Below are 23,153 nucleotides of genomic sequence, written 5' to 3' on the forward strand. Positions count from 1 at the left end.
ATGTCTTATTAAAAGTCTACGCGTTGCTAACGTACACCTTTTGAGTGAATATCAAGGCGAATGTTATGAACAACTCCAAGGTCTTGCTATGGGCGTCGCTTGCAGCCCCGATATAGCTAACCTATACGGAGCTTACTATGAGGAACGTTGTCTCCCTAACGAGAAAATACCCCTTTATTGTAGGTTCATAGACGATGTCTTATGTGTAGTATACGCTGACTCTGCGGACGACGCTCTAAGTATCGCCACCACGATTAAAATCAAAGACGTCACTCTAGAATGGGCAGTGTCGGAGTTTCACACTCCATTTTTGGACATGTTTATTTATATTGATCCTCTATCCGGCAAGGTAGAGCATAAACCTTATCAAAAGGCACTGAACCATCACGAAAGACTTCCATGGATATCTCATCACCCGAAAGATGTGAAAAAAGGCACATTTATCGGAGAGATCTCCCGCCTCGCCACGTTAAGCAGTACGAAAGAGTCATACTGTGAAGCCCTCGTAGATCTTCGTTATCTATATATGGGGCGTGGTTATCCAGAGGTGGTAATTAATACTTGGTTACGGGATAATATCCAAACACGTTGGAATAACAAACTATTGGATAAACCTGACATAAAACGGGACGTGTTTGTCCTTAAAACTGAGTTTAACCCTGCTTGGAATGCTTTCAATGTCAAGGATCTTGGTAAGATCATTACAGACATTTGGTCCGAAACTCTGGTATCACACCATGAAGCCGACCACCAGCAACAGTTACGCGATCATCAACGACGTGATGCCCTTCGAGCTCGCGGTTTGCGTGAGGTCGATCACATGATACTCGATGGACCAGATGCGGGCAATGTCCGCGTCTTGGTTCCCATTGAACCCGGGGAAGCTGCCCATTACCGGTTTCCCGGAGAGTTCGGCATCGCCTTACCTCCGGATCATCCGCAATATTGGGCCGAACGTTATGTAAAATGGCCCGGAACTCCTAGTGAGCGTCCGGTCGATTGGGTATTTCGTGTCCGAAATCCCTTACCTAACAGCCCGTTGCCGGAACACCGACTTGTATTCGATGTAATACGTGCTGGTCTCTGTAATAGAGAATTCCTAGTATCTAGGAAACGAACAACTAATTTGTTCGACCTAGCATCAATGTGGAGAAAATCCATTCTTAACCAAAGTATACAAACCGCAGACGACGAGCTGCTTTTTGCCCTTGAACAAATGGATCACAATGATCATTAAGGAAACTTATGAATACGTTATAGGTTGACAGTATTGTAATTTGCTGATCAACGGAAGCAAACCCAAACCTTAACGTTAACGCTAACTCTAACCAAGTGATGCGTACATAAGCCTTAATAAGCGACCCCTAACCTAACCTAGGTTAACCTGGGCGTCTGCTCTGACAGGTTAACTTAATTTAACTGGTCACGTGATTATAATGTCACACTATTGTCTACCTAACAGCTAACCACGTGTCTAACACATGGTTGAGATACCAATCCGGACTTTGGTCTGGAACCTGCTTATGTGTTATGGCCCGGGACGTATGCCCTCCGGACCTTTACGGTGAATAACATCATCCTGCTTACGCAGGGGGACACATGACCGAACGTTATTATTGTCCTACCCGGACATTAACGTGGGATTAACCACAAACCCTAATCGTTATCTTATCGATTCAGGGGGGATAACTGTGCTCATGGGACCTTATCACTCGTCTCTGATTGGTCACTCTCACGCTGTCGTTATTACAATAAGATCTTCTTTGGAATCGTCTTTGTTCCTAAGAATAACGTGGGCCGACTCCCACGCTGTCATCAGATTGCCTCGGCATTTGCACAATAAGGGGCGCAATCATTGGCTGATAAGCGATGGTAACATGTGGTACTCGGCCCGGATGCGGGTCCGACAATCCGGAAACTGACGTCCTCTCCTACGGAGTAGGGGCCCGGTGGATGGATAGGCCGGTCCGGCCCTTGTAACACATGGAACTACCTCGAGAACGACTCGAGTGCTTCACGCACTGCCGCACGGCGCTGCCTGCCAGTTTGCTATATAAAGAGAAGACTCTGACCACTGAAGAGCATCTTGCGAAATTACCTAGCCCTCTCTCCTAGTGGGGGGTAATCTGGTCACTATCGCTACCTCTTCTTCTCGACAGCCACAACCACCTCGCGACCTTCGGCCGCTCGGTGGCCTCTTAACCTTAAGGTACTTTACTCTAAGGTTAACCTTTCTTACTCTTCGGTATGGTCCGGGACCTTTCCTACCGGACCTTAATGACGAAACAACGTCGTCCCTAAGGGGGAGCCGCTGAGTCTAAACTCTATTATGGTCCGCTGACGTGATAGTCATGACACCTTTATCCGGAATTAACCGGTATCCTCTTCGAGGGAGATAGAGCGGGTCTAGAAAGTGGTACGATTGTATTTGCGATTTGATGATTGGCTGATAAGCCCAGACGGCTTTAATGCGGCTTCAGAACACATGCCGGGCTATCTTTACCCGCGGGCCCCAAACCCTAAGCATGAATGAGTCATGTAATCACCGCTGACTCGGCAATTGGTAATCCCTTGTCTAAGAATAGCACCTACGCGAAAGAACCATGTGATACGGCGGTCTAGATCTACCGGCCCGGTTACCCCAGTCTAAATTTCGCCCTATCTCGGCTCCCGTCTCAGCGGTTCTCGCCCAAGTAGTAAGCGAACTGGTCTTGTCATCGGTGACGCGTGTAAGTTCCGGACTTGTCCACAATAGGACTCCGTCGGAGTATGCGATTTAAAGCGCCGCTACTCCCGCCAGTTTGCATATATAAACCTCTGAAGATACCACTGATGAGGAATAAAATCCGAAACTGCTCGTCTACCTCCATTGAGGGCAGTCTGGTATCTCTTCATCACGCCTCCAGCCCACCGATCTCACTCAGCCGCTTCGCGGCTTCGTTCGATCGCAACCTTAACCTAACGTTCGATCGCCACCCTAACCAGTCCCAAAAAGGGAAGGCAGGTGTCCGGTGATAAGGCATATGGTATTCATAGTTTCGGATATGGATTTTGATTTCAGTTCAGGGGCGAAGACAATACTGTCCCCCGGCAAATTAAGGACAAGCGAAATCAAGATACCCGAATGGTTATCTACCCCCGGCGCCTACGTAAACCGGAAAGGTAGATAAGATAAGACTTAGATCTAATCAGATGATCGCAGATCAAGAATAAGCGTTAAAGCACACCCGGCAAATAAGGCCGAGCGTCAATACTTTAGCGCCCGGTACCCCCGGACCGTGGCACGTGACCGAATAGGCGCGCGCTTATGGAATGTTCGAGAAGGAATGGCACGTGTTATGACGTGACCTTGAGATATATACGCTATTGGTCCACGCCTTATGGCGTGATCATTGCGCCTTCTACTGCGGATGAGTCATTGCTTACCTCCAGCCAATCAGATTAATTGCATTTGATTTAGCGTGTTCGGAGATAGGCCTTTAGAATTCTATAGTGAGTTTTCAGCTTTGTAATTGATTTACATCATCGCTGACGAAAGAAATGTATCTTTTCATTTAATCTCTCACTCTAATAAACCCGTACTAATCATACTTTACAAATGGTATTAATGGCACTGAAGAGACGCACGTCGAAATTGGTGTTAGGACTTCAACTTTTCGGAGTCCCCAATCTGCCCGATACCTCAAGCGCCTCAAGCCACCTAAGTATTTTTTACTTCCCCAGGTTAACCTACGGCTGACCATTGACTTGAGATGTCGTCCAAAAGGAGAGTGAGTTGCTAGCATGAGACTTCTGGTTAGCCCACAGGGACGCAGGGTATAGAATCAAGGAGGGTGATATGTACTACGCAATTGCATCCATGAGCGAATTGTAGTCAGTTTGACGGACCTAGAAAGGACAATCATAGGTTCTACCCGATCCCTTATAACACACCAGGCGCCTGGTGAAGAATTTGATAAACATCAAAGGGATGCTTAAGCTACTGATGGGACAAAATTGTGCTCCGCGGCGGTAAATAAAAAATACTCCTCTACTTCTTCGACGCTAGTCCTTTCATGGACAGCCTGTGGGCCATTTGTGAGAAGTGGACATTTATATCACACAGAGATAGCATGTCCTGCACGTGCTGTTTGAGTTTTTATCCCCAAGGTTTGGGTTCAATAGAGATATCGGGGACATAGAGAAAGGAAATGGCAGATGTAGTAAGCAGATGTAGTAAGTCAAAATTGTGATGTTTGTCATGTTTGAAGCAACATACTTACACATTGAAACGTTGAAAAATCACGTGTTAGCCAATGATGAAATTTGAGATCCCGCGACACCTTGTAGACGGAGCTTTAGAACACAGGCGAGGGGACAGCGTCAACAGAACAACTAGGCTAATGAAGAGGATGACTCAGCTAAGCGAGATTGAACTTAGCGTCAATACTTTGTGCGACAGGAGTTGCATAGCGTGTTCGAGCTAATCCCGCTTGCACTGCCTCTGACTCAGCTAGGGCGAAGTGAGTGGTTGGGTCGGAGGTCAGATTGGGAGTATTTTTATGTTGAGTAGTTCTGGATTTGGACCATCGAGCGTCAGTAGTTTGGGATTAGTTAATGAGCTGGCGTCAGGAACTTGTGACTTTTGAACTGATGTGACTAGTATAGCGCGCACGGTGATTAGTGTGACATACTTCTCCATCATGTCCCCAATTTACTTATCACAAAGTATTGTATTGTGCCAGTTGGGCGTCAGAACCGCAGAACAATCTTGTGCTCGTACCAAAATGGTGTCACCTAGTTGTGTGGGAATTGCAGTGGGTGTATATCTTGAATCCCTTTCCCTCTCACTATTGACACAGCTGGATACCCAGCACAACCACAACCTTATTGTTAATTTTTATTCTCCCTTATGCTGGGGTCGGTAAGGTGCGTTGCCTTATGAACTGCATGCCTCAAATATATTTCTAATGTTGTATTAATAGTCCAGACAACGATCAAGAAAAGGTGCAATGTCATTGTCTCGAGGATCGAGACAACAAAGACCCAACTAAGAGAAAAGGCAGAAATCTCGTAGTCTACATCGATGGTACATCTAACCAATATGGGGCGAAGGTAGGTCTTCGCGTTTTGGGAGCAACTTCCCTTCTCATTTTTCACTTGCAGAACACGAATGTCATCGAGTTATACAGTCAGGTGCTCAAAGGACAAGACGATAATCAACTCACCTACTATAACAGTGGCATTGGAACATATGCCGAGTCTTCGTGGAAGTCACTTAGGTACTGGGCACAAATCATCGATAACAAGGTTGACCTTGCAATTGCCTGGTATGTGCATTGCCGAAAGTGCAAATTTGGTTTTATCATCCTATGGTAGGAACTTTGAGCGCATTATCAAGCATGCTTACCGCTGGCTTTCTGAAAACTACCAAGAAGGAGATGTTATTTATCTTTTCGGTGAGGTCGAGTGAATTATCAGTCACGTAATTATCTGATTTCCATGCAGGATTTTCTCGAGGTGCATACCAAGTTCGGGTACTCGCAGCCATGATTCATGAGGTGCTTCTTTTGCAATCGCATATTTATCATCGTGGGATATAGTGAACATCATGTATTCCAATAGGTTGGCCTTATCCACAAGGGAAACGAAGAGCAAATTCCGTTGTATGTTGACAAATTCTGTACTTATCACCATTGGCATTTACTATCCGCCACAGCGCCTATGCATTGTATGTAAATTCTCAAAACGACCAGCCCTTCCCAAAGGACAAGGGCAGGACCGCCACTAAGGCGACGCTTTTGAAGCGTTTTTCTTCATTGAAAGAGAAGCTGTCTAAGAAGATCGAACCAACGAATCTGAGTCCTCCGATGGAAGACGAATCGCCGAAGGAACGACCTCTCTCCTTAGCAGGCCGCTTCAAGGAGACATTCTCAAGAGACGTGAAAGTTCATTTTGTTGGCGTCTGGTGTGATATCTATGCATGTTTTTCGACTCTGTTCTGACCCTGTCCTTTAGGGATACGGTATCATCCATTGGTATCGTCAGAGGGAAGGATTTACCTGGTACACTGGATTCAGGTCATATCTGCTACTTTCGCCATGCTCTTGCCCTGGATGAGCGTCGTGTGAAATTCCTACCTGAATATGTGCAGGGCGGAGTCATGGAGAAAGTAAGAAAGAAACCTATCGCACAATCTTGATCAATCACCACACAGAATTTGGAAAGGCGCAAGACAAATGGCAAAATGCGAATAGCCGTAGGGAAATCGTTTTCGCGGAAGGATTACAGAGACCTCGAGCTATGCAAATGGATAGGCGCCCGAGAGTTAAGGAGGTTTGGTTTACCGGAACCCATTCCGACATGTGAGCATTCTATACATACTACTATTTGTACATATACTAATGTGCCTAGTGGTGGGGGAATCAACGAGAACCAAGGCATGAACAGTCGGTCCCCCTCATCGTTATGGATGTCTTATGAAGTGATGTCAGCGGGGCTCAATTTGAAGCTGCATGCTTCAGTAGTGGAATGGGACTGGGAACAGCTGGGTACAGTCCACGAGTCGTTAAAGGGAACATGGCACATTTTAGAGTGGCTTCCAGTGAAGAGACTTACTTACAAGAATGATCATGGTCACACTTGGCGGTACGTGAACTTTGTTTATCCATTGAGCAACAATTGACCCTTGGGCTACAGACCTCATCGTGGGGCTGGCCGCCTGATTCAGCCTGGCCAGAAAATACATGTCTCAGTCGCATTCTGCAAAGATTATGGTCCGAGGGCTCAATTAAACCCACATGATAGTCAGCGTCTGAGTGACCTTATTGGCATGGCAGCAGGGCACGATGCAGATGCCATCTATCGGATAGAAGACTGGGATGATATAGTGGAGATGGACGTCTTTGATTATTCTAAGGCTCACGAGGTCATTATGGATATGAAAAAACTCAACGATAATACTCGAGATGTGTGGCTCCACCGTCTAAAGGTGATGTTATCATCAGGTATGTATGTATATTCAAAAGACAGTGGTGGAGGTTCCTATAAATAACAATTACACTATAGCTGCTGGACGTCGCAATCTTTGTCAACTAGAGGATTTGCCCTGCCGTCTGTTACAGGCTCTCGAGACTAAAATGACGGATGAGAATTTTCAGCCACAGTTGTTGAATTTGTTGGCCCAGCTTCGCGAAGCAGAACCATGGAAAATAAGGTGATATTGTATCCATTTTCCTGTCTTCCTGCTATCACTCATGTCAAAATTCAGCTTGCAATCATCTGCCACACGTGGTGCTTTGGATCAATTGATTAAGAAGGATGAAAATGTTAATATTGTTCGCGATTTTGTGATGGTGTTTGCTGACTACTGTGAGTCTTGGTATTTTATCAGCATATCTGAAAATTGACGAACTATAGTTTCTGGTGAACTGGGAGAGCGTGTTCCCGACTGGGATGAGCGTCTTATCAAAATGCTGAATCCTAAGGCAAAACTCATCGGTCTAAAGCTCGCAGCCATCGATACAATGCCAAGTTTGGCTGCGTTAGGTATTATATTTCACGTCAGGAAGTGCTGAAGCTAATGAACACACAGGCAATTTACGACTTAAACTTAGCAATGATATCCTAACATTGCTGTCTGAGAACTTAACGTCTCAAGACAAGGAGATTTGCAAAGCTGTGCTCAAGGTGTTACCGCAATTAATGGTGTGCGGTACATAGTATTCAACTCATATCATTCCAAACGGCTTTGCCTGACAGAAATTGCAGACGAATTTCGGCCAAGGCTGCTACAACTGAAATTTTTAGCGGCCCTGGAAGAGCAAATACGGGATGACGACGCAAATGCGCCCGAATTAATCGACGGTTATGCTCAACGTGGTATGCTGCTTGTTAATTTGTTTTGCATCACTGCCGAGATACAATCCTAGATGACTGTCGAGGGAAAATGATTGAAGATAAGTTCTTGGAGTTTCTACAGACATCAAACTCTATCCAGCAGCAGATATCAATATCGGCACTTGGTTCTATTGCACGGCTAGCAAAATATGGCAGGGTTCCCACATTTTCATATTTTATCATAGCTAACGGTTCGATAGACACACTTCGAAGTGTGATGTTGGACCATCACTTTCTTAACGACATAAGAGATAGGCTTGATAGTAGCGATGAAGATGTCCGACTTGTCTCTTTGGACGTAGTGGATGCCTTCGCCAAGTATGGTATGTTTTTGCCATTCTCCTGACTTTTTGGCGCGGTCGTTTATGGCTCGTCAGATGATAGTTATACCCGACTGATAGAAATTGGCATCGTGGATCCTCTCCAAAAAATGTGCAATGATACTAGCTGGCAGACCAGACAAAGATCTCTTGAGGTTGTTGCGGGATGTGCCAAACATGGTGGGCATCTTTAAGATGGTGCGTCTGAGCACAGTTGACACTCAACAGAGGTAATACGAAGCGAGATGCTGGAATCTCACTTTCTTGAGGATTTGAGAGATAGGCTCACTGATAGTGACTGGGATGTGCGACGAGCGTCTATGAAGGCGATCACAGTCTTGGCAGAGCATGGTAGGCCATCACTGCCCCGCCCGATCACTTTCAGCCCTGTTGCTAACGATTCGTCAGACGCAGGTCAAAACGAGATGCTTCAAGTTGGTGTTCTGGACTCTCTCCAAAAATTATTCCACTTTACCCACTGGCAGTCGAGACACTCTTCCCTTAGTACCGTTGCTGAATGTGCCAAATATGGTGGGCGTCTTTGAGATGGCGCATTTAAGTACAGCTGACAGTTGAACAGAGAAACTTCTAAACAAAATGCTGAAATCTCATTTTCTTGAGGATTTCAGAGACAGGCTTATTCATGACGATAATTACCACGTGCGTGAAGCATCTGTGAAGGCAATTGCAGTGTTTGCAGAGGATGGTAGGCTATCACTGCCCTGATCACTTTCAGCCCCGTCGCTAATGGTTCGTCAGACACATGCCAAAGCGAGATGATTAACATTGGCGTTCTGGACTCCTTCCGGAAATTGTTCCATCATAGCGAGTGGGAATTAAGAGAATTATCTGTTAGTGCCATTGTGGAATGTGCTAAATATGGTGGGCATTTGAGCTGGCTCGTTAAGGCACAGCTGACAGTTCAACAGAGATACTTCTAAGCAAGATGCTAGAATCTCACGTCCTTGAAGATTTGAGAGATGGGCTTAGTGATGATTTCTTCAACGTGAGACAAGCGTCTGTGAATGCAATTGAAGTCTTTGCAGAGCATAGTAGGCCATCATTGCACTGATGACTTTCAGTCCCTTTGCTAACGATTTTTCAGACGCATGCCAAAACGAGGTGCTTAGAATTGGCTTTCTAGACTCTCTCCAAAATTTGTTCCACCATAGCGAGCCGAAATCAAGATGTTCATCTATTGACGCTGTTGCGAAATGTGCCAAACATGGTGGGCATTATTGAGCTGGCGCTTTTACGCGTAGTTAACAGTTCAACAGAAATGCTTAGAAACAAGATTCTGGGACCTCACGTTCTTGAGGATCTGAGAGATAGGCTCAGTGATTATGACTCGGATGTGCGGCGAGTGTCAGTGAAGGCAATTGCGGTCTTTGCAGAGCATGGTAGGCCAACACTGCCCTGATAACTTTCAACCCCTTCGCTAACGATTCGTCAGCCATATGCCAAAATGAGATGCTTAAAATTGGCTTTCTAGATTCTCTCCAAAATATGTTCTTTCATACCAAATCAAAATTAAGAATATCATGTGTTAATGCCATTGCGGAGTGTGCCAAACATGGTGGGCATCTGAGATGACACATATGAGCACAGCTGACTGTTTAACAGAGATACTTCGAAACAAGATACTGGAATCTCGCTTTCTCGATAATCTCAGAGGTAGGCTGAATGATAGTGATGAAGATGTACGATTAGCGTGTGTGAAAGCAATCACAGTGTTCGCAGAGAACGGTATTCCATCACTGCCCCGTTTGCTTTTGATCCCATACTGACGATTCTTCAGAAGATTGCCGCCGTATGATGAATGACTCCGGTATAATGGATGCCATGTTAGATTGCGTATATATTCTTTTTATTCATCGGTGGCACATAAGGGAGGACAGTGCCGATATTTCAACACATCTCGCGCAGTATGGTAGGCGACTCTTTTCTTCTCGTAAACGAGCATGGCTGACGATTTAGCAGAGGAAGTCCGGGTGAAAATGTTGAAAGCTGGATATGTTGCCGGTCTTCAGAAGATGCTTAATGATCGCTATAGTGATGCCCGTGTGCAGGCAGCATCTAAGCGGGCACTTGCCGCCATTCAGGTTAATACACGGGTATGATGGATATGGATGACAATGTAAAATGTTTTCTTCGACCATACGGCTTTCGATTCATAATGAGTTAGTGCAGAGCCGAAAGATGAACATGCATATATATGTGTGTGTTTGGACGATGCATCATGTTAAAGCACCCATTTGGTAGACATATGGGCATACCCCCCTCCAGCTTCTTGATAGACACCACACTACATTGTGGGACCTTTCTTGACACGTCCCTGCTGTTATGAGAACCACATCATTCAAACTCATAAATTTCAGCCACTCCCATGAATTCTGTGCTACTCACAGCTTATCCCCTCATGGACATATTTGTGGCATGCTGCACAGTGTAAAACCGAGAGGGACATTGTAGCATCCCTTAATTACAAGGTGTATGTCCCTTTTGCTGCTGAACGTTGAGGATCCGTAAATCCATTGCAGGACTGTCTGATTTTCCTGCCGGGAGCTCAGCGCTCGACGCCTACGGGTTGAAACCTTTCTGAAATAGATACCTAACTTTAGAGCACCTGTATGACTTGATTCACGATATAGAACTCTTGGGAATATGGTAAAAAGATATCCTTAATTAATTAATTAAATCAATAGTGTCGGGATAAGATGGTGATCTATGCTGCATCACAGCTTTGCTTTGGTATCCTCCGGCGCCCTCCTATCGGCACGAACAACACCTTCCTGGGTGGTGACGGCTACCAAACTACCGGCGCGGGAGTACAGCTGAAGGAAAGAGGATATCATTAACCAGCCGATATTTTGTTGAAAAAGGGATGGGATTTACCCGACCTTGCACGATGGCCCTTCCAGAAGCAGCTCGTGGGCAAACAACCTATGAGCACATCATCAGTCAGAGACAAAAACTATGGAAGACGAAGATTGACGTACAACGTATAAAAGGCCATCTCCACAATCGAAGTCATCACTAAACAATTGTGAGTTGAAGTTCCCAGCACTAATAACATTTGCGTTTTGCGTACTTGTAGTAATATATAGAATGGTCCAGTGTCGACTAACGGTAGAATATGTCAGATATGTCGGAACATCGAGACAAACAACAAATTGAACTAACACTCATGGAATGTGCATCCGGGCCTCTGGCATACCTCTTTAGCTTGAGAACATTAGCGGCGGCAGTAATGCTGTTGAGTAAACCGTATGATCGGAAACATGTTCCTAAATAATAATACTGGGACATACAAATTCAAATCCGAAAGATAAGCCAAGATGCACTGAGGTTTCGTATATTAGATATTTTATGCTGTACTTTCATCGAGGGAGGCGTACTTTTTGGAATGGCGCTTCATAATGGGGAATACTTCGTGATTGCATCCAGTACATTGAAGTGATTGTTCCATCCGCGGAAGAGTCGTCCCGCTTTGCACGTCTAACTGCTATAGGTCCCTTCGTACGCTCCTAGTGGTCACAATAGAAAACAAATATCCGTTGAATCCTTAACAACTGCCGTTCAGTAATTCACCAAAGCTCACCTCAGTATACGTCAAATATATTTCCCGAACTTTCTCATGTAACCCTGGCCTCGACGCAAGGCGTCGGAACAATGTCTCTTCCAGCTCACAGTCCTCTAAATTCGGGACGTCGTGTGGCATAGGCCATTGGTACGTTGGTTGCCAGGGTTCTCCGCGGTGGAAAGAGCACAAGAGATGAAATATGATCTTTCCATTTTGAACAGCCTTGACACTCCGGGTACTATAGGACCTGCCTTCCCGGAGACGCTCGACGAAGTAGAGGATAGGGACAGCGGGTGATGCGCTGAGTAAGAAATAACACTCCATGCAAGAATGAGCACGATAAAGGGAAAAGACCCGTGCGCCAGGATTGATTCAAGATACTCACATGAAGAGACTGAAACATGGGACGTCGCATAAACTTAGGAACGGTCCATGGATGGCAGTTCAAATGGGACTTACATGTAACCCAAAGCCAGGATCTACACAGTTCGTGGCAGATACAATAGCTTGCGATATCACTTGCCCTCCAAATACGCCTCGAGCCCGTGTTGGAACCCAAAGGGCTTTCGAGCGAAATAAATTTACTTCGATCTGCTCGACTTCGAGAGCAGTGGTGATTTTCTCGTGTTCAACTTGGTCGGTGTCTTCCATCGTGAAACTAGAAATGCGAAAGAGATCAGGACAGCTTGATAAAAGGATTGGAAGGGTTAAATGGTGCGATGCGGTAGTCCCTTCATAGAAGGAACGAGACTTTAAGGCCAGTGATTGGCAGTAATATCCTGAGGCGTGGCAGACGGCTAAGAAGTATGACCGGATTGCTATTAGCAAGCGCACTTATGTAGCGCGTGATTATCACCTGCTACTTATTGATGACATGTGTTGTACAGTGCAGGATACAGTGAGCATCCAATGACAACAATGACAACGAGCATCCAAACAGCTAGCTGTCAACAAAACTAGTACAATAAGTAGATTTAAATTAATGAACGAGCTCTACTATTCAAAAGACCTCCACATCGATGGTGAACCCGCATTCATGACAGACCTGCTGTCCACCTCCATCAGCAATCCCTTCGACCACACTAAATACGTGTTTGTGCTCCTTATCCTTCCGTCTCTGCCAGACACCTTCTCTCGTGCGCCTGCGCAAGTCTTTCAAGGACTCTTCAAATTTCTTGTTTTTCTTCTTCTTCTTTTCAGCTGTTCGCCGTTCCCATTCTGCGTCTAACGCCTCGGAAGAACCCCATTTCTTCCATGCAAATTCCTCCACTTGAAATCGTAGGAAGAGCATCATGTTTGCAAACGTTGATTTGTGAGGGTTCGCTTTCAGAAGATGAGGAAGCAAGTCGTGATCTCGAAGCTCAGCTGTTAAAGTCAGAAGATAAGGGAAAAGACAAATTGGGGTCAAATAAGAGCGCACAATCAGTGAGAAGATAGTCCTATTAACAATAGTCAAAAGTATGACCTCGTTGTTTGACTACTCGTAGCGTACCTCTTTGCACTCGGTCTTTGTGAGTAGACTATATTTCTCTGGAAAATCATCTTTACATTTATTGCACACCAGACACCCGAATATTTTCTTGAACGTGTTGTCAATGTCGATGGACTGGCACTCTTTGCATTTAGGATTACGTTCTGGGTCCAAAAACACAGCTGGGGTACCACTGTCAATACAACGTGAAAGAAGCCATATAAGCAGAGGAGCGTACGAGGTTCCACGTTTTGCATTGCCCGCTGCCGTTCGCGTTCGCGTTCCTTCACTCTCGAGTCCTCGTCAAACTCCTTCCCATCTTCAACCAAGAAACCACCCTTGGAGTTAACCATCTTGGACAAATCATATTCGAAGTATTTTCCCAATCGCGAGTCGCGTTTCAGGGGGGCGGGAGTTGTCTTAGGTACCGTCGGAGAGGTAGAGACAGCGGGAACGACACCGAGCGGACGTTTATTGTTTGCATTTAGAACAGAAGATGCACTAGAGGATGCTTGCTCTCGTTGACGTTGCTTGGCTTTCGCTGCGAACACCCAAAATCGGTGATCTTATTGAAAGGTGATCACGAATGTTTGTGCCACACGCACCTCTTAGCCTGTTTATCTCTATCTGTTTTATCTTCTCTGGAGTTAACTGAAATTCAGTAGAACGAGACGGGTTTGCAGGTGGTGTAGAAGGTCTCTGTTCCTCCATGATATGAACGTTACGGTCCTTCGATGCAGTATATGGGTGACCTGTGAGCTGCATATAAGACAGGGCGGCAAGTGCCCTGAATTCCGATCTAAATTATTCCAGTGAGCGGATGTGAACCAGTAACAAGCATTCCTGTCAGTAACCTTGGTCAAGGACCTAGTAGTACTTATTGTGGTCAATCGTAGTCAGAGACGTCGCGGTGATTCCGGGATATTCATCACCGTGACGGTGACCGTAGCGAAATTCCGTGACTCTCTTGAAACATGTATGGATTGTGGATCATTTGCTTCGATTTCGACCTCTTGGTGAGTCGTACTACATTCTGCGTTTTCCCCTCATCGTATTTTCTTCTCTTTTCCTCCGTATAGATCACGAAATATTGTACCCAGCAACTCTCCGGTGTACTGAAGTCAAGTTTACTACTCCTAGTAATGCAATCGAGCTCGTGGTCGCAACCTTCCGTCCTGCAGAAACTCCCCATCCTTTCTTGGTTGCGTGCTACTTGATTCGGCATTTTTCAACATAGTGAATACGGCAATGTAGTGTATGTCACCTTGATTCCATCTGGTAGGTAGGATGCATTCAGATGTCATCGACTTACATGTCTTCACAGTAAATCTCCCATCAACTTATATAAGCTAATATTTGTTTCGTAGACTAGTGTTGGAGTAAAAGTATATGTTGATCTGCAAGATATCAATCAGTTTCGAGTTGAGCACTTGGCGTCTTCGCTGCGAGTAATGTTCTCTGTCAAGGAATGATGGTGTGGGCCTGATTTGCATTCTGAAGTTGGGCGATGGCATCAGAAGATTAAATAGATTCTACTTTGTTTCGTATTAACATTTACTTATTTACTGGTTATCTTGTTTTTTTGCTTTTCAAATCTCTGGCTCTGTCTTGAGAAATTCTTGACTGATTGGTTAGAGGGAGGCTCTCTTTAATCTGCCATAGAAGATTTAGCAGATGACATTCCTAAAAATCTACTCAACCCAAGGACGCTGCCGGTCCTCTACAATGCATCTTGATCCAGCGTAGCGGTAGCGAGACATGTATACATTCAAAGTATTAAAGCGGGTCGCTGAGCGAAAAATCCTGGTGCTCAGCAGTTGCAGAAGAGCGTTGAGTCTGGATAAGGATCTGTTCAGACTATATCTAACAGGGTACAACGGACGCACTACGAGCACAAGCACGTGAAAAATATCACTATTACAATAACAGTCACTATGGACGGTTCCAAACCATAACAGACTCTATTGGTTGGTTGACTCTACCTACCTGTCAACCGAATCTCTAACCATCGTAAGGGGGGGGGTAAGACACTGCTGCAAATCCTGCAGCCAACTTTTTTGCACAAAAGATCAATCACAAAATGAGTGCTTGGGTGATAATAGCTAGGGCTTATTTGACTTACCTCGGACCCCAGATCGGCACCGTACGCCGCGCCTGCCATTTTCCCAATAGGGCCAGTGTACCAAGCCTGAGATGAAATCATTTGTGAGGTTCACATGAAAAGAGCTGATCGACCTACTTCTGACATCCCAACAACAGCGCCAGCGACGCCACAGCATGCAGCAAGAATACCAGCAACACCCAAAGGAAGACTTCCCCAAAAGAAAAGCAATCAGTCAACAATAAAGGATATGTAACACTGTAACACCAGCACTCGCAGTACCCACCGAGACGGAGAGTCATAATCATCAAGATTATACCCCCCAAGCACGCCATCTTTCCTACGGAATATAAAATGCTCCTCTGCTACGACAACGATGAAGAAGGCGATCCAATAGCTGAAGATGCTCAGGAAATTCGTCATGATATCCGAAAAATGGTTACGCCCAGAAACGGCTGCAACTGTGTAGATAACAAACACTAGGGATACCCAGAAAAAGCGTGGAATGAGTGCGAAGGGCCGACCCAAGGCCTGAATCGAAAGGCCAGCAGAATAGGTGTTCGGGATATTATTTCCGCTATCAGGGTGAATACATGCATCAAGTAGACTTGAATTTCAGTTTCGGGGGGAGAGACTTACACAACAGAGAACGCGAGGAGGAAGAGGATGAATTGTCCACCGTGTCCCCATTGTGATAAAACCTGACCGATCAGCCCACCAGTTCCCCCTGTCTCATAGGCTTGGACATAAACAGGGTCTGTAATGGTCATCAAAGCAGCGCCGAGGGTCATGACGAAACTGATAGGAATCCATAGCCCAAAAAATGTCAGCCAGAAGACCCTCCTGGGAGACGTGTCTGCGGGTAGACGGCAGTTGTAGTCAGCTGCAACGGGTGCCCACTGTAGTTTGGTTTGTTGAGGAATTTTGCTATATTCGGCGAGAGAGATGACCTACGCCAGTTACTGAACCAAAGACAATACCGCCAAAGCTGAGGATATCAGCCGATAATGCTCGTCCAGTATCCTCAAATGGCTTCTGTGCATGTATATTGTATCCAGCTTTCCCGCCGAGACCGTACAAGAACAACATAATGAGGAACGTGATAGTCCACACGTAGCGCTCATAAACGTGTACAATGTTGTAGCCGATAAAACACGGGACGAGACAGCATACACCAATGATGATTATTCCTACGACGAGGGGAAGGGTGCCGGGGTTGATACTAGCAAGTGTCTGCCCTCCTAGGATAACTGCCATTACCGAGAAGCCGAGCCTATGCATCATGAGCTAGTAAGCATTTAAGTAAGGGTCGGAGCATACTGCGTGAGGATGTTGAGAATGGAGTAGATAGTCCCACCGACATGCCCTGAGCTGAAGCGTGTGATGACCATGGTACGTAGACCTGTTATAGGCCCCAAGGTCGCGATAAAAGCAGTCGCAACACTTCCCAATGCACCAAAGCAGAAAATAGTCGCAATGGCATGTCTGAACAAAATTACGGTCAGTACGGGACTGCAGAAGTAATCTAATAATGCTGACGGCAAGGTAAGCGTAAAGCTTGATTGCGCTGCTACTCCGATAGGAATTGCTGGGAGGACCATATTGACAGACCTAGCAGCAAGGTGAAAGTAGTTTCGCGAACCTCAAATGGATGAACTGACCACCACATTAGCAGACTAGAGAACATGTAATGCCATGATTCTTTAGACAACTGAGCATAAAGACTCACTTGTTCCATATATTTTTGGCTTCTCGCTGATCTTCTGGCACCCGCTCGACACCTCTTGCCTCAACTCCACTGGCAAAAAGTTTGGATAAGAATGGACCTAGCACTCCAAACCGTCCCGCAATTACGCGATCAGGCGCGACTTCAACCTTGAGCCTCATCTCTGGCTGGGTGTCGATACACTTTTCTTTGTCCTCAACCGAGTACTCCTGACCATTATGCATGTTGTTGTCACTGTTTGGGAAGCAACTACGACCTTGAAGGAGAGTGTCCAAGAGTAGAAGACGGAGAAATTTATTGTCTCTGCAAATTCGACAGTTGCCAGATGTCACTGTATAGAAAGACACCTGTTCGACATTTCTAGCGATAGGAATAAGTGACTGGCCTTTTTTGTACACCCGCTTGCTTGTTCGGCTCGTTTACATCGAAGCTGTCACAGTGATACTTAGTCCCGTTCGATACCGGAAAATCATGATGATTTCCAGACTCCAAACCAGTTGGCGGGTCAGGCTCCTCCCCAACCACTTTTCGAGAAAGGAGTTTTCCACTCAGGTGAAGTAGTCGGACAAGAAAGAGACCATGAAAAACCATTATCCAAGGCTTCACCGTTCGATTCACCTTTTTCCCCCTATTCAGCACAGGGACTCAAAATACCATCATTTACTTCGCTGCAAAGTACAGGCAATAAGACAGCAGTGTGAAACTTGATCAATCGTTATCATTCACTTGAGCTATGAACTTGTTAAGATAGATGCCAGCGTAGTGCGCTCAACAATGCAGCATAAACATCACATAACGAGGCACACCCAGATATGCCTCGTCGTATGATATACACACCGCATTATTTCGCTGTTGGCAAAGCTCGACCACAAAGCCCCTGTTAACCGCAGATGAACATGGACCTAGTTAGATACACAATCAGCCAAAGGTTCGAGACTAGTTCATAGAAGGATATGCAGGCTATTGATGACCGCGCGTTGTACAGTGCTTGAAGTTGCACGGCAGTATATCCATAGGTATGAATGGATTATTCGTCACTCATCGAGATGGAGAAATGGACACTGAAAACCGATATGTTGGCTTGAGCATAAAAGTGATATGCATCAACATACGATTCGAACGAAACCGACCCTACTCTGATAAGATGACGGTGAGTGGCGGTTAGAGGGACGCTGCGCAAGAAGAATTCACTTTATCTCTTGCAAATGAAAATACGGCGTCACCCATTGGGGCGTATTTGCAATGTGCCAGTGATGGATTCATGGCTAGAAATAGCCATCGAATGATGTACACGACCTGCAAGCCCGAAACCCGTTGCCCTGTAATGCCCGCTGACTGTGACTGATATTTTGATAACACGATAGGTTTATGCAATCATTCAAGCGATAACCTATGGCTGGGATTGTCGTCGGGCATTGAACAGGGAGACATAGTGGTAGTAGGAAGAGATGGGTACTGACGAGAGGCGAGAAATATAAGAGTAGTCCTACCATAACGTCACGGTCACGTCGATCGCCCTCGTAAGCGAGTATCGACATGTTTCCGATGAGTCCGACATGTTCGCTCGGGGCCCCTATACTCAGACCGTTTTTATGCTGTCATCCCACTGGCAGACTTTCGATTTCGCCCACCAAAGTCTGACACATCTGAGTCCTGTCTCATTTCAAAAAGTGTCATGCCTTACTTTTATATTGCAAGGTCAGTTCTCTGTCATCGACTTTGTGTTCCCCCTTTCCTCCGCCTGCCCATTCCTATTAATTCTCAGCGCTGACGTCTCACTTCAAATTTGTGCTTCACCGCCATGTTCCACATATCCTGCAGGAAGACGTCACTCATAACAGCCCTCTTTGGCGCCGCTGTCAATTTTGCACTCGCAGTGCAGCTCATAGGCGCGTGGCACACGCTCAGCTGGGAGGTCGAGAGTGAGTGGGAAGGGTCCGGGTACTCGATAAGCAGAGACGGGATACGTCTCATCTGTGCTCTTTTCGCCACTTATTTCGCATCCGCATCATCGATATGTTTCTTTGGACTTGTAGGGATCCTAAAGGTACGCTCAATCTACTCCCATCACATCACAATCGTGGTGTGCTAATATCAACCTCCTTTACTCTCAATCCGTCAAATAAAACAAGAGTAACCCTTCTTTCGTGCGCGTATACCGCGATTTTTCGATCTGTAACTTTTCCCTTAGCATGATTCTAGCCTTTTCATGTTCCACAGCAGCTCTCCGCCCATCTGTCCGCGTCAATACGTGCGAGCACCTCTCTCGCCAGCCAGATCTCTTTCGTGACGTCATTGGCCTGGGTCTCAACCTCGAAAATTGCGAGGAGTGGTTTGAAAGCGCAGCATGGGCGTTCGTAGGAGCTGGTGCAGTGTTCACTGTCATTCGTGTAAGTCATATTTTCACTAATATATTATACACACTTACGCATATATCTTGAAATGTAATAGTTCCACTTCCTTGTCTCACTTTCGAATTACTACACCCACCTTCAGCGATACTATCTGCACCAATCGTTTCCCCCCAAAACCACCCTCTTCAACACACATCTCGGTCAAATGGCATCAGAACCCAAACCCCTTTCTAAGATCTACCTCCTCCCTACCACTACCTCATCCAGACTCTACCATGACGAAGACTGCGATGAATACGAAGACGAGCTAACCCCAATCTACGCGCCCGTCCCTCTCAGCGTCATATCGCAGCAAGAGGCACAAGAGCTGCGTGCTAATGCGTCTGAGGCATGGGTCTCCCTCGAGTCACGCACACGCTCGCTCTACGTTCGCTCACATGTTGATGCGCAGAACCAGCTCGAGGCACATATCTCAACTGGATCCGCGCATATATCCGGGCACGAGGATATATCGCCATTCTTTGATGTTAAGGTATAAATGGGACGATGTATGTGATTTTTTCAAAAACCCGCAGATGCTGTCTTTGGCATTCTCTAGTAGTGCCTTTCCATTTCGACAGTGGTGTTTGGTCTGTCATATACGTTTATCTTTATCTTGCTCACTGTTCCATTCCTGGTCTGGCTTTCAGGCAGCTTTCTGTATCAATGTATCCGTTTCTCCAGCTTTTGCTTCCATCTTCTGCTCTCTCTGCCACTAGAATCAACGAGTCGTATCTGCTTTGTATAAATATCTTTATTAATGGTATTGTATTATTCAATCCAGATGTAGTGATATTCTGAAATAAGCTTGTACACATGTATATTCTTCTTCGAGTAATGGTTGTAATGAGTACACTGTGTCACCTCATACTGAATTCAACAAGAGAAGTACATGGACTGCTGGGAAAGAAGAAACGGCTTGTCGCTGGTGCTCAGATCATTGATGCAGAAATATTTTACAAAGCCAGCTGCCTGATTCAATAGGTTCTCAACCTGTCCCAGCAGACCTCCACCATCTAACATGACCGTCTTCCCCGCCACTAACAAATGCACCTGCACTACCATTCGTAGATGGCTTCAAACGCCAGCACACGCTCCATACCTCGCCCGTGTCTTGTATGGTAGATACAGCCATACGGGCGGCTATATCCCAAACTTTCACGGTTTTGTCGGCAGAGCTTCATTAGAATGTCAGCGAGTGAAGTGATATCATGAAAATGTCTAAAACAGATTACCCAGAGAGAGCCAAGCGGCCATCAGGCGATATATCGGTGCTAAGCACCCAGGAAGAATGCCCTGTAAGGGTTGCAACGGCACCTGAACCAGGTTTGCCGGAAGCTGATATGCGGACATCGTGAAGAATGAGACGCTTATCCTCCGATGCAGTTAATAGTAGCTAATGGTCACAAAGAATCAATTCAGTAAAGTATAATGTAGGGGAGGAGAAGTACTAAACAAATGAGTACTCACCTGTCCGTCAGCAGACCAAGCTAATGATCGTACGGCCATGGCATGCGATGAATAGGTAGACATTAGAGCACCAGACTCTATGTCAAATAGAAATACTTGTCCTGTCTCCGATGAAAGTGCTAGACGTTTGCCATCTGGGCTCTGCCAAGAAAAAACGAAAACTATCAGATGGAGATTATATATCTAATCGAGATAATTCTGAGAGCGTAAGAAAAAAAGTATCTACATCTCTCGTTACGAAATAAAATGAGATAAGAAGGACTTACATGCTTGCAATCCATTCCATGTTTGTGGCGACCGCTTGCGAGAGACCTTTGGCGCGTCCCAAAGGAATCTGGATCAGCGGAGTAGATGTGGACATTTCCTGAACTGCCCGTCCCAGCGAATGTCCCACCTTTAGGGTTGAGAGACACAGACCATGCTGAACCGCATAAAACAGTAAGAGGAAAGTGAGGTTAGCAAATATAATTTACAAGCAGTCCAAACACCTAGTGAGTAAGTACTTACACGGTTCTGCTCCATCAGAGGCAGTACGGTCGTAGCTGTCGTGCCGACCTAGTATCTTGTCGTGTTCCAGGTCCCAGAGACACGTCATTCCATCAAGGCCGTTATATAAAACAGATCGACCATCAGGAGAGACTGACAAAGAAACAATAGCAAGAGTGTGAGCCGGGCGGCATAGCGAAACTTGTCCAGAGGTAGAGTCCCACTGCTTTACAGTTCCGTCAGCAGAGGCGGAAATTGCGGTGTCATTAGCTGTCCAGGCAATATCCCAGATCGCATCGCTATGGGCTGTTAAGGATTACCGGGGGGTTATACATCGCGCTGCAACTCGAAGCTAAAATCACTTCATACGTTCTTTGCACTCCAGCGCATTTAGGAATGCAAGACTCTACTATGGACTGGTGAGTGGTTAGTTTGCATATAAGCAGCAACATACCATAATCACTTGATCTTTTTGAGTTCAAAAATGAGAACTAGCGGAGAACAGTAACTTATCTCGAAAGCCTTGTCGAAAGCTGGCTGCCGTCGGTCCTAACCGAGCGGACTCTAAACATGGCCTTTTAACCTTGTAGGGATTAGAACCTTGATTTTTCCTCACATCAACGAGAGCGGACGAAGACATCACTCAAATTTTCTACATTTTTTTAAATCCATAACCAACAAAAGTATGGCACTATACTCTGAAACCAACTACTCGAATATTTGGCTTAATCCGATGAATTCAGGATGTCTGACGCTGGAGATGAAATAAAAGTCGATGTCCCAGAAGTCGAGGTTGCTGCTGAGGCTCCGAAAGGTAAATTATCGGTTGAGGAGGCTCTCCAAGCAAGTTTTGTTCCATCAATGGGTTGCGATAATTGAGCTAAACATCTTGTCATCATTTTAGCAAGTCTTGAAGAACGCCCTCGTTCACGATGGATTGGCTCGCGGTCTCCGTGAATGCGCCAAGGCCCTGGACAAGCGCCAGGCTCACTTGTGTGTCCTTGTCGAAACTTGCACAGAGGCCGAATACATCAAGCTCATCGAGGCTCTCTGTGCCGAGCATAAAATTAACCTCATCAAGGTCGGAGATGGGAAGGTGCTCGGAACCTGGGCAGGATTGTGCAAGATCGATAAAGAGGGCAACCCACGCAAAGTCGTCGGCTGCTCTTGCGTTGTCGTCAAGGATTATGGTGTTGAGAGCGAGGGGCTCCATGTCCTCCTTGACTATTTCAAGACCCGCTAAGTGAGTGGACTATTTCGAGCTTTTTTTCCCACTGGATGACAAGACAGACTCCCTCGACGGAGAATTCGTTCGATGAGGAAAAATGTCTATCCGGAATCATTATATTTTTGTCTGATTTTCAATGGTTCTTCAATCTATCTTAACCTTTTGCTGATCCTTTGTCATATTTCAGATATCTGTAGTTAGCAGTAGTCGATCATTCATGTGTCCTGTTGTTCACCCGCGCTCTTCTGATGATCATATTGCCCGACTTTGATATCCTGGTGTGATACCATGCGTGAAATTCTCAATCCATAGTCTTCCGGTATTTCCTGTGTCCTGAATTTTCGACGCGCTGTATAGTACGTCCAATTTATCCACATTTTAGGTACTGGTGTGCGGCGAACAGACCATCACACGTTTGATATGACGAAGATCGAAATAGTTTGTTTTTTAAATCACAAATTGACAACTAGGGATGAAGGTGCATAGTAGGGTATCAA

At 45.7% G+C, this 23,153-nt stretch overlaps 10 protein-coding genes across 10 annotated transcripts; 4 read left to right on the forward strand and 6 right to left on the reverse strand.

The window, feature by feature from the left end:
- Positions 1-3,939: 3,939 nt before the first annotated feature.
- SERLADRAFT_399244 (uncharacterized protein) lies at positions 3,940-4,570 on the forward strand (the record flags this gene model as incomplete). The annotated part of the gene is made up of 2 exons (XM_007322332.1): positions 3,940-4,126; positions 4,263-4,570. One exon carries the CDS (start codon positions 4,299-4,301, stop codon positions 4,464-4,466), a length of 168 nt encoding a protein of 55 aa, XP_007322394.1.
- A 2,109-nt stretch (positions 4,571-6,679) lies between these two features.
- On the forward strand, positions 6,680-7,195 carry SERLADRAFT_399245 (uncharacterized protein; the record flags this gene model as incomplete). The annotated part of the gene is given in 3 exon segments (XM_007322333.1): positions 6,680-6,986; positions 7,048-7,150; positions 7,165-7,195. Coding segments are annotated over 3 exon segments (308 nt in total), but the record flags the coding sequence as incomplete, so codon positions are not given.
- A 456-nt stretch (positions 7,196-7,651) lies between these two features.
- Positions 7,652-8,658, forward strand: SERLADRAFT_476613 (uncharacterized protein; the record flags this gene model as incomplete). Its single annotated transcript, XM_007322334.1, has 6 exons — positions 7,652-7,860; positions 7,911-8,030; positions 8,079-8,201; positions 8,256-8,378; positions 8,427-8,549; positions 8,607-8,658. Coding segments are annotated over 5 exons (522 nt in total), but the record flags the coding sequence as incomplete, so codon positions are not given.
- A 2,156-nt stretch (positions 8,659-10,814) lies between these two features.
- Positions 10,815-12,589, reverse strand: SERLADRAFT_476615 (uncharacterized protein; the record flags this gene model as incomplete). The annotated part of the gene is made up of 10 exons (XM_007322335.1): positions 10,815-11,032; positions 11,094-11,141; positions 11,198-11,234; positions 11,290-11,321; positions 11,382-11,451; positions 11,510-11,541; positions 11,597-11,725; positions 11,800-12,099; positions 12,167-12,175; positions 12,241-12,589. The coding sequence occupies 10 exons, from the start codon at positions 12,430-12,432 to the stop codon at positions 10,934-10,936; spliced, it is 948 nt and encodes a 315-aa protein (XP_007322397.1).
- Positions 12,583-14,144, reverse strand: SERLADRAFT_399252 (uncharacterized protein; the record flags this gene model as incomplete). The annotated part of the gene is made up of 6 exons (XM_007322336.1): positions 12,583-13,146; positions 13,202-13,220; positions 13,274-13,434; positions 13,491-13,793; positions 13,858-14,053; positions 14,074-14,144. The coding sequence occupies 5 exons, from the start codon at positions 13,961-13,963 to the stop codon at positions 12,782-12,784; spliced, it is 954 nt and encodes a 317-aa protein (XP_007322398.1).
- Positions 14,145-14,248: 104 nt separating this feature from the next.
- SERLADRAFT_476621 (uncharacterized protein) lies at positions 14,249-14,846 on the reverse strand (the record flags this gene model as incomplete). The annotated part of the gene is made up of 1 exon (XM_007322337.1): positions 14,249-14,846. A coding segment is annotated over one exon (228 nt), but the record flags the coding sequence as incomplete, so codon positions are not given.
- A 407-nt stretch (positions 14,847-15,253) lies between these two features.
- On the reverse strand, positions 15,254-17,303 carry SERLADRAFT_441783 (uncharacterized protein; the record flags this gene model as incomplete). The annotated part of the gene is made up of 10 exons (XM_007322338.1): positions 15,254-15,304; positions 15,375-15,440; positions 15,492-15,564; positions 15,640-15,930; positions 15,993-16,252; positions 16,308-16,626; positions 16,674-16,838; positions 16,893-16,964; positions 17,015-17,029; positions 17,083-17,303. The coding sequence occupies 10 exons, from the start codon at positions 17,301-17,303 to the stop codon at positions 15,254-15,256; spliced, it is 1,533 nt and encodes a 510-aa protein (XP_007322400.1).
- A 136-nt stretch (positions 17,304-17,439) lies between these two features.
- Positions 17,440-17,670, reverse strand: SERLADRAFT_373232 (uncharacterized protein; the record flags this gene model as incomplete). The annotated part of the gene is made up of 1 exon (XM_007322339.1): positions 17,440-17,670. The coding sequence occupies one exon, from the start codon at positions 17,668-17,670 to the stop codon at positions 17,440-17,442; it is 231 nt and encodes a 76-aa protein (XP_007322401.1).
- A 1,364-nt stretch (positions 17,671-19,034) lies between these two features.
- Positions 19,035-22,068, reverse strand: SERLADRAFT_452555 (uncharacterized protein; the record flags this gene model as incomplete). The annotated part of the gene is made up of 8 exons (XM_007322340.1): positions 19,035-19,124; positions 19,209-19,469; positions 19,531-20,650; positions 20,708-20,868; positions 20,943-21,083; positions 21,209-21,363; positions 21,450-21,734; positions 22,029-22,068. 6 exons carry the CDS (start codon positions 22,066-22,068, stop codon positions 20,461-20,463), a joined length of 972 nt encoding a protein of 323 aa, XP_007322402.1.
- On the forward strand, positions 22,043-22,827 carry SERLADRAFT_476631 (uncharacterized protein; the record flags this gene model as incomplete). The annotated part of the gene is made up of 3 exons (XM_007322341.1): positions 22,043-22,271; positions 22,333-22,671; positions 22,719-22,827. The coding sequence occupies 2 exons, from the start codon at positions 22,173-22,175 to the stop codon at positions 22,669-22,671; spliced, it is 438 nt and encodes a 145-aa protein (XP_007322403.1).
- Between the last annotated feature and the right edge of the window lie 326 nt (positions 22,828-23,153).

This window comes from Serpula lacrymans (assembly GCF_000218685.1).
Source record: "Serpula lacrymans var. lacrymans S7.9 unplaced genomic scaffold SERLAscaffold_13, whole genome shotgun sequence".
NCBI lineage: Eukaryota > Fungi > Basidiomycota > Agaricomycetes > Boletales > Serpulaceae > Serpula > Serpula lacrymans.